At 43.5% G+C, this 14,529-nt stretch overlaps 1 protein-coding gene across 1 annotated transcript in view; it reads right to left on the reverse strand.

Annotated features, from left to right (window-relative positions):
* Positions 1 to 220: 220 nt before the first annotated feature.
* The window catches only part of reln (reelin), a 99,072-nt gene continuing 84,763 nt past the window's right edge, over positions 221 to 14,529 (reverse strand). The window contains exons 43-64 of the mRNA XM_062420954.1: positions 13,948 to 14,098; positions 13,563 to 13,821; positions 13,067 to 13,316; positions 12,577 to 12,745; positions 12,209 to 12,349; positions 11,693 to 11,870; positions 10,674 to 10,867; positions 10,254 to 10,504; positions 9,956 to 10,110; positions 9,566 to 9,780; positions 9,170 to 9,347; positions 8,869 to 9,044; positions 8,683 to 8,789; positions 8,348 to 8,590; positions 8,059 to 8,234; positions 7,891 to 7,964; positions 7,371 to 7,532; positions 6,922 to 7,079; positions 6,391 to 6,610; positions 6,026 to 6,223; positions 5,559 to 5,657; positions 221 to 1,631 (exon numbers count right to left, since the gene is read on the reverse strand). Of these exons, the coding sequence (XP_062276938.1) occupies positions 1,535 to 1,631; positions 5,559 to 5,657; positions 6,026 to 6,223; positions 6,391 to 6,610; positions 6,922 to 7,079; positions 7,371 to 7,532; positions 7,891 to 7,964; positions 8,059 to 8,234; positions 8,348 to 8,590; positions 8,683 to 8,789; positions 8,869 to 9,044; positions 9,170 to 9,347; positions 9,566 to 9,780; positions 9,956 to 10,110; positions 10,254 to 10,504; positions 10,674 to 10,867; positions 11,693 to 11,870; positions 12,209 to 12,349; positions 12,577 to 12,745; positions 13,067 to 13,316; positions 13,563 to 13,821; positions 13,948 to 14,098 (3,851 nt within the window). The 3' untranslated portion in view covers positions 221 to 1,534. The remainder of the gene's footprint in view (positions 1,632 to 5,558; positions 5,658 to 6,025; positions 6,224 to 6,390; positions 6,611 to 6,921; positions 7,080 to 7,370; positions 7,533 to 7,890; positions 7,965 to 8,058; positions 8,235 to 8,347; positions 8,591 to 8,682; positions 8,790 to 8,868; positions 9,045 to 9,169; positions 9,348 to 9,565; positions 9,781 to 9,955; positions 10,111 to 10,253; positions 10,505 to 10,673; positions 10,868 to 11,692; positions 11,871 to 12,208; positions 12,350 to 12,576; positions 12,746 to 13,066; positions 13,317 to 13,562; positions 13,822 to 13,947; positions 14,099 to 14,529) is intronic.

A 14,529-nucleotide genomic window follows, 5' to 3' on the forward strand; every position in this document is an offset into this window, starting at 1 on the left:
AACATTTGCTAAAAGCTTGTATGTCTTCAGCTGGAACAAGTGTGCTTAGAGCTGAATGTCATTAACAGGGTGAATAAGTTGAATACTACTCAGAGCAGGATTTAGATGGTCTCTGCCTTTTCATGGGATTTTTTGACAGCAAAAAGTATAGATTAATGCCAGTCTTATCCTTCTTCTTATCCTAAGTATGAAAAAGAGCAGCTCAAGCAATGTGTACAGTATGAGGTTTGGACAGTTCTTTATTTCCCTTTTATAAGGCTGCTGGGTCTCCCCATAGTGGATATACATATATATACAGGTGATTGCTATACTGGAGTTACACTGAGGGCAGAGGGTCCATATTACACAGACTTCAAAAAACAACACTAATAGAGCCTCACCTCCAGGTATCAGAAATCAGCAGAGAGAGAGAGAGAGAGAGAGAAGGGGGACGGGGGGATGGGATAACAGCACAAGAGAAGAGGGAAGAGAAGGAAGAGGGGAGATGATGCAGTCTGAGAGCCTGACTCGACTGCCTAATAACTTAACACTAGAAAATAACATACATTTCACGCACAGTGCATCTTAAATAGGTTACGTGAAGAACCATTTACCATAAATATCTGTATTTTCGGGAACCAACATATATAAAAAATGATAAAAAAAACAAAAATCATTGTTCAGTCTTTAATTTTTTCTTATTTTCTCCTTTCCCCATCGTGCAATTCGTTCTTTTGTTCCTTTTTACTGTGGAGGCGGGGCTTTTCCCGCCCTTCCCACATCCGTTCCAGATAAACGAGGAAAAGGAAACAGAACCCAGCACCCCCCTCCCCCCTTAAAAGCATATGAATTAGTAGAAAACGAACAAACAAATGAACAGAACACCACAGTCAACTCATCACAAAAAGAACCCACAGACACACAGAACAGCAAGAACACAGTTTTCTTTTTTTTCCTTTTCTTTTTTTTTCAGCTTCTTTGTCACCGTTTTTCCTCGTAATGGTCAGTATCATCATTGTGGTCTTTCTCTCCTTGCGTACTGGTTGGCGGCAGTGGAGCGGTCCTCCCCCTGGCGGCTCAGTTGTAACTGGGAGGAAACTCCAATCGGCTGGTCAGTTCAGCAGTGATATATTATCTCTCAATTTCACAGTGTGGTAGGAAAAGGAGGGTGAGGAGAGGAAGGCGGAGTGACGGGAGGGGAGTAAGCCAGATGGAGGGATATCAGAGGAACCACAGCAACATTTAGAAAACAACTAGAAACCCCGACCGTCCATGGAAAAAAGTAAACAAAATGGCCGCTTCACTCCTTTCTTTCCTTTCATTCCCGCCGACACATGTGGTTGGGAAGGCCTTGATTGGCTGAAGCGTAAACTGATTGGATGGCCCATGTTTCTGGCAGAGGGTAGTGGGAGAGGGGTAAGGGTAGTCTAAGGCTGACTGGAATCCACTGGTGGATGGGACTCGACAGGGAGATATGTCGTCAGGAGAAAAAGGATGTGTGTGGCGAGTCGATGTGTGATTGGCAGGTCAAAGGGCGAATCCCTTCTCGGTGCGTTCAGGCATGCTGTCGCAGTGCCCGCCGCTTGCGGCTGTAGTAGTGGCGCACGCCGGTCTGTCTGGCAAAGTTCATCATGTAGTTTTGTTTACGGGTGCTGCAGGGATACAAAGAGAGTGAAAGAGGGAGGGAAAGAGAGGTGTGAACGTTAGTGACCGAGATAAGGGCACTGAAAATCCACACATTCCCATGCACACACTCTCATCCATGCACGCAAACACACGGATGGGTCAAATGCAGCTACTATACACTCTCACATCCTGGTTCATGCTGGCTTTTTCAACCATGTTTCAGCCATAACCTCAAACACTCAACAGCTGTATGGGTCTTCATGGCTCGGAGAATGGGTGGCGCTACTCTACAAAACTGGATTTGTTTATGCTCTGTACAAATGAGAGGCAGCTATACGGTGAACACGGTGGTAGAACTAGCTACATGTATCCAATGGCAGACCAAATATCACAGGACAAGACATGGGACACAGAATCTACAAACATACTACCACATACTAGAGGGAAACTCTGACACTGAGTGTTTGAGGTCAGAGTTAACAGCCATCACTGGGAGAAAAGGAAAAGGACTAAAACAAAGTCATAAAAGTGCATGGTGGTGAGCAGAGAAGGGGGTGGTTTTGAAACTAGAAGACACAGAGAAAAGCTTTGGAAGATCGCTCTTGTTTAGCCTGTTCATTGCCTCTTCCATCCAGCAGGGCGGTGCCAGTGAGCCAGGAGTGCAGCCAGGGCAGGCAGGGCCTCTGCGAAGCGGGTGGGGTGGGGGGTAGGGGATCAGGAGGGGTAGGGGAGGGTTGGAGATGATGTGTGTGTGTGTGTGTGTGTATGTGTGTGAGTGTGTGTGTGTGTGTGTGTGTGTGTGTGTGTGTGTGTGTGTGTGTGTGTGTGTGTGTGTGTGTGATGGTTGATGCAGTGAAGGTGAAAGCGTAAAGGTGAATGTGAGGCAAAGCTAGTAACCTGGATGTCTTTAAGTGATGAAGTGTGTGTGAGTGCACACTTATATGTTTCGGATTTTTGGACAGAAACCAGAGGGCAGTGAGGAGGGAGTTCCTGGCTCAGGGTCATGTTGTTTCATTTGTCCAAAGACAGACAGCCATGAGTGGAAAACGGATGAAGATCTGTTGCAACAGTCGATCTGTAAAGCCATGCAAGGAACTGGATGGAGCAGGTAAGTCGGATGAAACTCTCCACCCAAATGTTTCTTCATTTGGATTTAAGCATGCATGATGCCCTGCATTAGAGCTGATGTTGATGTATGAATGAAAAAAAAAAGTCTTTCAGTGCTTGGGCTTGAGTGAGATAAATGCTGGACCTACAAACAGTACGCTATTTTTAAAGTGGGACCACTGAATTTTAGTGTGTCAGCTTGTACATTGGCAGCCAGTTCAAAAACACTAGAAAACCTTTTAGTAGAGGAGGTAGCAAGAACAAAACAAACATAAAGGTTTAGTGATGGATTACATCACACATAAACACACAAACACGGTACCACTGATATTTGTGTAAGTTCACCAAAAATGTCTCAAGGAGAATGTAAAGTGCACAATCAAAATCAAAGCCATTTAACATGGTTTCTTTCTCATCTGTTGATGTTCTTGATGTTCATGTTGAACTGTTTTAGGGAACATGTTTTGAAAGTGTGAAATACAAATTTTTCCACCACCTCAAGAATTTATTGCTCTGTTTATCACTCCATCCACAGTGTTATAATGGGTATTGTTTTTCTTCCTGTGCTGACATCATTTTGTCAGTGAGCATCCACCTGGACACTGTGAGCAGCTGGCCTGCTTTTTGACCTGCCTGGGGTTCGTGTTAAAGCGAGAGCATGGAGATGACTGTGATGATGAGGAGTGCTGGGTGTTGAGTGAAACTGAGGGAGGGTGTGCGCAGTGTAATAAGGAGAAGAAGGGTTGGGAGGGGAGGTGAGGGAGGGGGCTGCATTCAGGAAGAGGCGGAGAACTTACCTGACACTACAGCCATGCCAGAGGGAGCAGAATACAGAAGAGAGCAGAGGTTAGAGCGCGAGAGGGGAGAGGCAGGAGGAGAGGGCTGCTGTCTCGCAGAAAGGTCTGGGGGGGTAGGAGCCCCGGCCTGGGGAGGCAGGGGCCCAAAGTGGGGAGAAGGGAGGAGAGAGGAGAGGCAGAAAAATAGTCAAAGGTTCAAAGAAGAAGTGAGAGTGAGCGGGAAGACAGACAGAATGAAGAAGAAAGATGATGAGAGAAGCAGAGGGGAAGTTGATTTGGTGGAGATTAAGTGAGAGACAGCAGAGAAATGTAATACAGATGAAGTGACAGTGAGAGAAAACCACAGGTAGAGGTGAAGACAGAGCAAGATATACAGCAGTAATCCATCCGTTGTATAATGCCAGAATCGGAGAAGAAAAAGATAAAGAGGAAAAGAGGGAGTTTGGAGCAAGGAAAGGTTGAACGAAAGGAAGAAAGTTAGGAAAAAGGAGGGTGAGGAGGAGGGAGTAAGGTAGGATAGGATGCAGCACAAGCAGAGGAGGGAACATGACCACATGATCAAACACGTCGTTGACATAAAGCAGCGGGGAGGAAAGGCGCGTGGAGCAAAAGAAAAGATTGAGCAGGAGTAGGAGTGAGAGGAAGAATGTGTGAAGGAGTGGAGGAGTGGTGAACAGAGAGAAATAAACAACAGAGCAAAGTGTGAGGATTACGATCACTCTTTTCAGCAGACACTGTTGAAAACTGTGCGGGTGCAGGGGAGGGAGTGGGACAGGTCACGGCCACATAGACCAGGGGACAGCTCAGGTTAGTGTGTATGTGTGCAGTTTTGTATGTGTACCAATTGTACATGATAGGCCTTATATGACTGTTGTATGCAGCGTTTGAAATGCATTGGGTACATCTGAATGAACAATCAACACCCACATCAGATGGAACATTGCTCTGATACCCACAGCGACATGCAGAAAATGCATCCAAAATGCTTTATGGTATTGTTATGTTAAGAATATGCTAGCTGAGTAGAGGCCATGTATATGATATCTTCAGTGCCCTGCAGAATTTTTAGTTCTGCCATTTTTAAGCTCTATTTGAAACTGGAATTGTCTTCCACATGGAGAAAATGTTTAATGATCCTGGTGACAAACTAAAATGCTAATAAAACAGTAAAAATGGAAAGAAAGTGAAAGACAATCAGTGAACCAGTGCAGGGCAATTTCTGTCGAATCAAATTTAAGAATTTGCAAGAAAATGTTTTCTCAGTAAAAGAAAAATGTTGGACCATTTTTTGATATGACATGAAAACAACATTACGACGTCACAGTAGGACAAACACAGTGTCATAGATGTGAAGCTACCTTCACAGTTTCCAGTATTGTACAGAGGAGAATGATCTTGTTTAAGTGCTCTCTGCCATAACTTTTAAGGGCCACTGGAGGCAGACAGGCTAACAGTAAATAAGTGAATACATTCATTAACAGATATGTGAATGAATGCTTCACATCTAATGAGTGCTTCAGTCCAAAAACAAATATCAACTTTCTAAAGACTTTTAAATGTATGACTTTAATTGTTTTATTTAAATAAATCTTAAAGTATTATATTACTCAAGACATATAAACACATTTTATAGAACTGCAGACATTTCAGTGGAAAACTTTTATCTGGGAGATTCATGGCTTCTACAAGACACTGAAAATATGATGATTTGACAGCAGGAGTTAATCTGTCGTACACAGAACAGCCATCCACAGACAAAACCCTTCGAAGCAAAGCACACTGCAGTCATTTTTCTACCCTGCTTGTCTGACACCATGAGAAGATAAACGATTGACTGCTGAGAAGTTCATTGTAGGTGGTTGGTAGTCACTAGATATGCACATGTAGATGTGCTTTTGTCTAAGTGTAAACTGTATTCCTGTGTTTGTGTGGAGTAGATGGGACCATTTCTACAGGTGTTGCTCAGGCAGAGGTAGAGGCAGGGGCAGATTGGGGCTCTGTTGGGGGCCAGTCTGGGGTGCCGGGGCTGGCTGGGAATTGGGTACTCACAGAACTACTTCCACATGGTCCAACGCCCACTGGTCGTGTCCCACACCGTCGTGACGTGGCTGCCACCATCGCAGCATCACCCCTTTAACCCTCGCCTCTCTGGAGAGACCATGGAAACATTGTGAGGTGAGGGTCAACTTGTGAGGGTCAACAAGTATATCAGTAGCTTCATGCCAGCCAAGTGGTATTTACCACACTGGTTAAAGAGTTTCTAATAAGGCTCCCTTTTTGAAGGGTTTATAAGTTGGAAGTGATGGAAGTTTATTATCCATGAACAACCTATCAAAATGTATAAATATCCACTGGATTACTTAAATGAAAAACTCATTATTCTTTACATTAATAAAGCATTTGTGAAGAATTTGGTTAGGGTAGTTAAACCCTTTATAAATGGTACCTAATAAAAATTGATACAGTTTAAATGGCATGTCTATCTTCATGTTTCTGTATGTCTATGCATCACTCACAGTGGAATGTTGTAGGAGACTCTCTGAGCCTTTATGAAGTCTTTGGGCTGGTGCTGGGCGATTACGTGCCAGCTGACTCCATTGTTGACGCTGTATTGCAGCAGCACAGCTCGATCTACTGTGTCAGCCTGGTCCAGAGCTATGTTACAGCTGTCTGTCTGTGCCACGCTGCCAATCTGCAGTACAAACATGATCTTACTGTAAGGAGAAAGAGAAGGGATGGTAAAGGCAGGAAGTTAGAAATGAAAATATTACAGATTTAATATAATGTGCCTAAAGCGGAGGAAACTTAACTGCTGCAGCTATGAGGTAGGTAGGTGTATGTGTGCATGATTAGTTTGAGTATACTATGGTAATACCTGTACCTGGCTCTAGTGAGGTCCAGTGGTTTGGTAACAGCCTGCCTCATCTTACAGCCATTGAAGTAGAGTGAGTCTCCGTGGGCGTGCGGTGACAACTGCCCACAGCCGCTGCCCACTCCGCCACCCTGGATCAGCTGCCAACTCTCCTGAGACACACTGCCGGACTCAAAGTTGTCCTTGATGGAACTGGGTAGGTCACTGCTGGAGAGGGAGCAGTCGTCACCTGTTAAGGTGTAATGAGAAGAAAAAGAGAGGAGGAAGCAGAGGGAGAGTGATGAAATTGGGGGAATAGAATTGTTCATGTTGGTTTTTTATTGATCTAAAATGAAGAATAAAGAGTATAAAGTGCATTTTTTCAGCAACTGTCATGGACTGTCTCAATAACATGGAAACGATTTCTCCATTTTAATCTTTTCACTTTGTTCACCTGCATATAAGCCCAAACATAACATAACTCCACCTAATACATCTCTGAACAGTATACATTCTGAAGAATTGAATTGGTTTGAATATGATATGCTGTCCATGGCCCACCATGGTGTCCCTCATCACAGATGCAGACCACTCCATTTGTACAGTAGCCGTGGCCGCTGCAGAGTCTTGGGCAAGCCTCCCCAATGTAAACATGGTCCACTCCCCAGCTCTGCCGCTCTCCTGTCCCGTCCATCTGAATCCAGCGGAACTGTGTAGCCCTGTAAATATACAACAATTTACAAAAGGTAGGTTGTCTGAGAGTGTGTGTAAATAATTAGGAACTCCTCCTGATGAGCGGGCACTTTGCATGGCAGCCTCTGTCATCATGTGTGCGAATGGGTGAATGTGGCATATAGTGTAAAAGCACTTTAAGTGACCAGAAGAACACAAAGGCATTACATAAATGCAGGCCATTTACACAGTTGCAACAGTTGTAGAAAAAAAGGAACCAGTGTGAAGTCATGCTATGTTCCACTGTAAATCACAAAAATAAAATATGCGCCTCCTACCCTGAGGAGACATGGTCAGGCAGTTGGACAGTGACCCTGGTCCATGTTGAGCTGTTTACTGGACTAAAGATTGTGGACTCATGGAACTGGAAGGGAGAACAGCCCACATTGTTGACTGAGGAGGGGAGACACTCAGACTGTACCAGCTGCCAAGAGTCAGACCTGAAAGGAAAGAGTGGGAGCAAACAAAAACATTTCAAATGATATTTAAAAGGTAATAAGGCACAGTCTTATATCTAAGACCTGGCATTTAACAATTATGTTTTAGATCATGGCACCACTTGTTCTGACTGGTTGTCAGGTCAGGTACTGGTTTAGCTCATTAATATCTATTTCCATCACAGCTGGAAAAATCTTCATGCATTGACTACAATTTGACAGTTCCCTGAGACAGGAATGATACACCATAAATAAGAAAATGAGCTCAGACAAGCAAAGAACATTGCACGTAGTTGGATTATAACAGTGAAATTGTGTTCCTTTAAACAATGGGGGTCTCTCCTTGTTTTGTTTTCTTTACCTTGCATCCTTCCTGTACTGCAGCAGGACAGAATGATGGTCTTCACAGGTGTCTGCCTCACAACCAACAACAATCTGCAGCAGTGGGAGAGATGGAAAGGACTTAAGTTGTGTGCAAGAAGAACGACAGCTGTGTTTTTAGCTATTTAGCCGTCTGGCAGTATTGTACCTTGAACTGTAAAATATATCCAGGTTGTACTATGAGTTCTCGAGTGGCCAGAATGTTGTGTGTCCTGTCTTGGTTCTTGTTTGGCCAGTACAGATGGAATGAGGGGTTCCCACAGAAGCCAGCTGTACGCACAGCGTTAGGGTAGAAACTCCAGCTTTCCTCATGAGAAACACCCTCTAGTGAATGGCAAATAAACAAAAAGAGGAGGGAGTTTCAATTGACTTGTTACTGATCATTTTGTTGTCTTGACACCAAAGTTTTCATCTTCTGATTACTTTAACAAACTCACCATCATCAAAGGTGTCCAGCAGTGTGGATGGATTGATGTCTGAACCTCCCACCAAAATGTTGTCAATAGCCCACTGGGCTCTTTCCAGGCTCGGGGTAGCCAGGCCAGAGGAAATAGTAAATGGCTGCCACCAGCGCAGGCGAGTAGCATTGGTCAGAGCTCCCTCTGGGAGGACAATGTAATCTCTCCTCACTGACACATACTTCAAGTAGTCCATCTCATGCAGCAGCGTCCAGGACACACCTGAGGAACAGATATGGACAAATTGAGAAAATGAAAAAAAAGACACAAAACACAAAAATACACAACGCATTACATGCATGTTGTTAATGCACCTCCATCAGTAGAGTAGTCCAGCAGCACTCCCTCTTTACGACAAGTTGGACGATGGCACATGGTCATGTTATCTTCACTTCCAATCCTGGCCCAGTACTCCACAAACCTATCCACAAAAAAGGAGTTCATAATTCGCTTTAAGTAGTACAATATTTAAAGATAGTTAGAAGAAGTTAAATACTGACTTGGCTCCGCGGAGGTCCAGATCAGCAGTGACAGCTTGTCGGGCATCAGCCCCTCCAAAGTACAGGGCTGTTCCCTCTACCAACACACCACAGTCTGTACAGGGTCTACCGCCCTCCAGCACCTGCCACTGAGGCCCTGCTGTCCCTTCCCAGTCAAATCGTTCCTTCAGAGATGCCTACAGAAAAAAGACACACATAACTGAATAATGGAGTATATCAAACAGTTAAGTTCAACACATCATACACTTTCTAATCTGTTATTCACTTTTTTGGAAAAAACTGAGTGAGAGCCAGACTCTACCTTTAGAGCAGTGCTGGCATAACAGTTTGGTCCAGTGAATCCTGGGTCACAGAGACAGCGCTGATCCAAACAGTCTCCATGTCCCCCACAGTGGCTGTCACATGCTGGTCCAATGTAAAAGTTCTCCACACCCCACTGAATGTCTGAGTGCTGCTGGTAAAACCTGAACCGCACTGCACTAAGGGACGGGAAAATAAGGCTAAATGTTGTTGGTGATGTAGAGAGGTTAGTCAAAATACATGTATACCATTTCCATGATTTATATGACAATGCTTTTAATAATTGATATAGCAACAATAAGTTAAGTTTTCAATAATTTAAGTCATGCATGCCGTGATGAAGCATTAAATATGAAACACTACTGTATGTGCAGTCCAAAGCATATGGCTGACTTACGTGTCAGCCAGGCTGTCAGGCAGGGGATAGACAGCCCTCTTCCAGCCTTCAGCAGGGAAGAAGACTGACGGCTGAGAGACCTGACCTCCACAGCGGGGGTCAGCAGGGAGGCACTGGGGCACCAGGTACTTCCAGGTCACTCCAAAGTCCACTGAATACTGAACATGAACCTGCCTGTCTGCATGGCGCTCAGGCACACTGCAGCCTACCGCGATCTAAATAAACACACATGACTTAACGTTGTGATTCCATCATCAGAAAAGAATATGTCTTCCTACTTAAATTCATATGTAAACACAGTATGTTAAAATTACTTTATTACACTACAGGACAACGCACAACAGAAACAAATTGTTATGGACTATGTGTCATTTTAGACTCATTAGTTACCTTGAACTGCATGACCCAGCCCTTGTCAGGAATAATATCATGTGTGACAGCATAGACCTCTCGCCCATCAGCACTGCCGCACACCATCACCCCATCAGGAGAGCTGCAGAAACGCTGTACTGAGCAGTCCTCCGAGAACAACCAATGATCGCTCACTGAGAACAAAAACATGAAAAAAGACAGAGAAAAAAAAGAGAAATAAGAGGTTGTGTTTAGAAGTAAAGAAAATATGCTATTATTATTTTATTATTGTTTAATGGAGGCACTGATTCAAATCCCTAGTCTAATTCTCCTGTACCTATGGGTGTTTCCTCCTGCTCGCCCAGCTGACCGATCCTTCCTGAGGTCTCATCAGCAGGAGCTCTCTCATGGTTGGGCAGTGCCACCCCGCCAAATGTGTCAGATATCTGCGCCCGTGGGTCTGAGCCTGCGATGAGGACATTATCCAGAGCCCAATCACTGTGGTCTACCCCTTCATGCTGTGGCTGCCACCAGCGCACACGCACTCCTTCCTGACGGGCAGCAGGGGGCAGCAGCACATTCACAAACCTGAACACAGGCAAAAAACATACAGAAAGTTACAGATATGCTGCTTCACTCTGCTAATATTCAGTTTTACCACAATGCACCAGTTGGTCAGCTCAGTTCAAATCTGAAAAAAACTCTTCACCATGACAACATGCATATGTAGGCCATTGTTAATATAATAGGAGCTCACCCAGGCTTTGTGTACAGATCATAGAAGATCTCTGTCAGTAGATGCCAGTTGATTCCTCCATTCAAGCTGTACTCCAGAAGCACACCCTGGTTACGGTTGCTAGGCGGGATCATGCAGCCGTACATGAAGTAGAACTGGATGAACTCAGCGTTGGTCAGGTTCAGGTCCACTGTCACCAGCTGACGGCTGCAACTCTGTGCACAGACACATGGAGAAATGTAGCTGAAGCGTAGTCTGAGCTGTGATGGATGGATGTCTGTCTATCTGCCATTCTCTGTTTATCTATGTTTCATCCTTCCAGAAACAAATGACAAGTTTAAAACATGATCTGCTATGTTGCTTGTTACTACAGCGAGCATTCCTGGAACATAAACAGAATAATAAAACTGACTTAAGTCTAAATATGTGAGTGGAAGTGTCAGCTCTAACCAGAGCAGTCTTGATACAGATAAATTGTAGTCTTTGAAAAACTGCTCTTAAAAGGTTTCTCTGGCAGGGCGTCCATCTACATTAAGATCAGCCTGTCAATAAATCCAAGTTAATCATCCATTTACAGCACTGCCCAAAGTGCCTTGGGAAAAGTTAAGCTGTACAAAAGGGCTGACAGCTACTTTTTGGTCTTTTATTGATATTTTAAGCAGCACCTTTCATATACTTTTGGATGTCTTCATCTTGTCAAACTATCTGTGTCTGTTTTTACTAAATTTAATCAGATCCTGCCAATTTTTTTGCTAGCTTTATATAGCATGAGTGGAAGTCGAGTTAATACACAACACGATATTAAGATCATTTAAAAAAAGAAAAAGCACGAGAGGGAAAATGTGTTGTACATTTTAACATATGTAAACCAGTACAGTGCAGAGCATGGTTGTAAATGTAAAATTCTATTTTGCATGTAATTGCATTCATCCTCCATTACATCATTGGATGTGACAAGTTTCATAATATAAAATATTGTAAGAAAGAAAAAAACACTGTGGGAAGAAGGGAAGGAAAGACAAATGACAGTCGATACTTACTCCACTGAAGTGCAGAGCAGCTCCAGAGGCCACAGCACCACACACGGTGCTGAGTTTCCCACCAGTGAGTACGTGCCAATGGCTGAGCGACGGAGCTCGACTGAAGCTGTCTTTCAGCTGGGAGGGCAGAGGAACCACAGGCTCATCACAGTACTCTCCACCCCACTCTGGGTCACACCTGGAGAGAAAGGTGAAGACAGATAAAAATAATCAGATTCAAACACAAGCTGGACATCAAGTTATACTGTAGTTAGTTAGTTAGTTAGTTAGTTAGTTAGTTAGTTAGTTTATTAACTTAAATAAATAACAATACACAAACAATATAAAAACAATACAAACATAAATTGAAGTAACTTTATACAAAGTTAGACAAAGCTTAACAAAACAGGGCATTTAGTTCTCTATTTCAGTTTCACACATTATTGCACATTCCTAGCAGCTGACACTCCAATGGATACTTCAAGATATTTCTAGTAAAACATTAGTGTGTGCATGAAAAAGACTTCTGCAACTTACACGCAGGAGCTCTGCTGGCAGCGTCCACGTCCAGAACACATATCTGGGCAGCCATCTCCAATGTAGAGGTTATCAAGAGCCCAGGTCTGCTGCTTGTCAAAGGGAGCCTGCTGGAACCAACGGAACCTTGTGGCTGGAGACCTAAAGACATAAATGAAAGTCATGGATATATAGCATAGATTAAGTTAAGTTAAATGTACATAGCATGGAATTAAACAGTAAATTCTGACATTGTATTACTGATTTGTATCAGAATGTATAACTGTTTGCATAGGGGCAGCTACACCACAGCCACTGCTGAATCAGGATATGTTATATGCAATGCCAGTTTTTCCATGTGTCTGAGTCAAGTCCAGGGCGGTGCTGACCTTGCGTATGATGGGATTGGAAGGGTAAGACGGCCCCACTTGTTGTACGTATCAGAAACCAGCAGCCGTTGCAGGGTGTAAGAAGAACAGTCAGGGCTTGTCGGCAGACAGTCTCTGACCACAGGCTGCCAAGTCAGGCCTAGATCCAGAGAGTACTCCAGCTCTACGGCTGCAGAGAAAAAAATGAGAATTACTAATTAGGACTCAATTATCAGCATCATGCATATTCATGAAAATGCAAATGAACAAACTGCTGAAAGTCTAAACTGTAGAATGTGCAGACTTCTTTCATGTTAACATCTTTGTTTAACTCTCTGTTCTGTTTAACACTCTTTTATTACAGATGGCTGATTTACTTAGAGAAAATTATCAGATCTGAGAACTAATGAAACATACTTCAATATAATATGCACTGAACATCTACTATTCTCTCTCATCATTCTTCATATACAGACAATAACCATGCCTTATTCACACTTCTTAAACTTACAGTAGCAGGAGTTGGTGACAGAGCAGGAGGCAGAGAAGTCAAACTGGATGAAGGCATCTTGACCCAAACTGATGTCAGTGGTTACAGCATAGCGAGTGTTGGACTTCTCAATGAATGCGAAAGCAGGTCCATCCGAGCCACAAACGGGCATCCGGGTTCCTCCGGGGTGGAGGAGCCATGAGCGTCCATCGATTGAAGAGAAATCATCTTCCAGAGGCCCCCAGCCACTGGCGCTGCCACCTACCACCACCTGGAAAAAAGATAATTGAATGATATGATTGTTTTCTTATGTCTAATTGACAGAGGAGGAGAAAGAAGAAAAGACTGTACATTCAAAAGGGAATCCATCAGAGGGGTAGGATGAAAGAATGAATGAAAGTTAGGTGGATAACAGCTATGATTATCCCATGCTTGAGTGGCAATTACTTAAAGACTGATGGATGGATGGATGGATGGATGGATTGCAACGGGTGGTTCCTCTCCTCGCTCAATTTACCTGATCAATGACCCATGGGCTGAAAAAGTGTCCATTCTCAGTGGGCTGCCACCAGCGGAGGCGGGTGGATGGGGTGCGGGCACGCAGTGGGATTTCCAGAGCCACCAGACGAGCCTGATTACTGCTGTTGCTGAAGAGAAATTCTTGGAGGAGGCCCCACGTCAGCCCTCCGTCCACAGAAAACTGAAGTAAAACAGGTTGAGAGCGAGGATCTGGAGCCGCCTTACCACAACCAAGACGCAGGAAGAACTGAACAAACCTGCCGATACAAGCCATTAACACATGAGGCTATTACAGACAACTGTACCTCATCAATTTAAAGGTGTACTTGTGTGAAATATAATGGGACATTGTGTGAAATTGCAATGATTAGATGTGACTATACCTGGCATTGGACAGGTCCATGTCGTTGGTGACCAACATGCGTAGGCCGTCCTCGCTGAAGAACAGGTGGTTCCCGCTGGACATGATTCCACATTTCCTGGATGGTTTACCACCGCTCAGTAGTCTGAAACGCTCAGCATCCACAGCTCCCCCTGAAGTGAACATGTATGTACACAAACACAAAAAAACCCCAATATTACATGTAACATTTAAACCAACACATAATCATAAATACTTTAAATATTAACAAAAAAAGGAAAACATAATAAACATAAACAAACATAATAAAAATAATAAGAAATAATAATTCAAAATGAAAAGAGTCTCTTGAAGGGGTTCCTAAAGTTCACTTTACTATGCCAAATAATCAAAAACATATAATATCTTTCAGATAATTATAGATGAATGGGAATTTAGCCATGAACTTAAACAGCACACATAATATTCTGTTTCAGACAAAACGGTCACTAGATTGACTACAAGCTACTGTAACAGTGTAATGACCACATGATCAGCTTTAGTCAAAAATCATAGCTGGATTTCTCTGACTGATCAATCAATACTATACAGATACATAATCCAT

The sequence above is a fragment of the Scomber scombrus genome, chromosome 6, assembly GCF_963691925.1.
Source record: "Scomber scombrus chromosome 6, fScoSco1.1, whole genome shotgun sequence".
Classification (NCBI taxonomy): domain Eukaryota; kingdom Metazoa; phylum Chordata; class Actinopteri; order Scombriformes; family Scombridae; genus Scomber; species Scomber scombrus.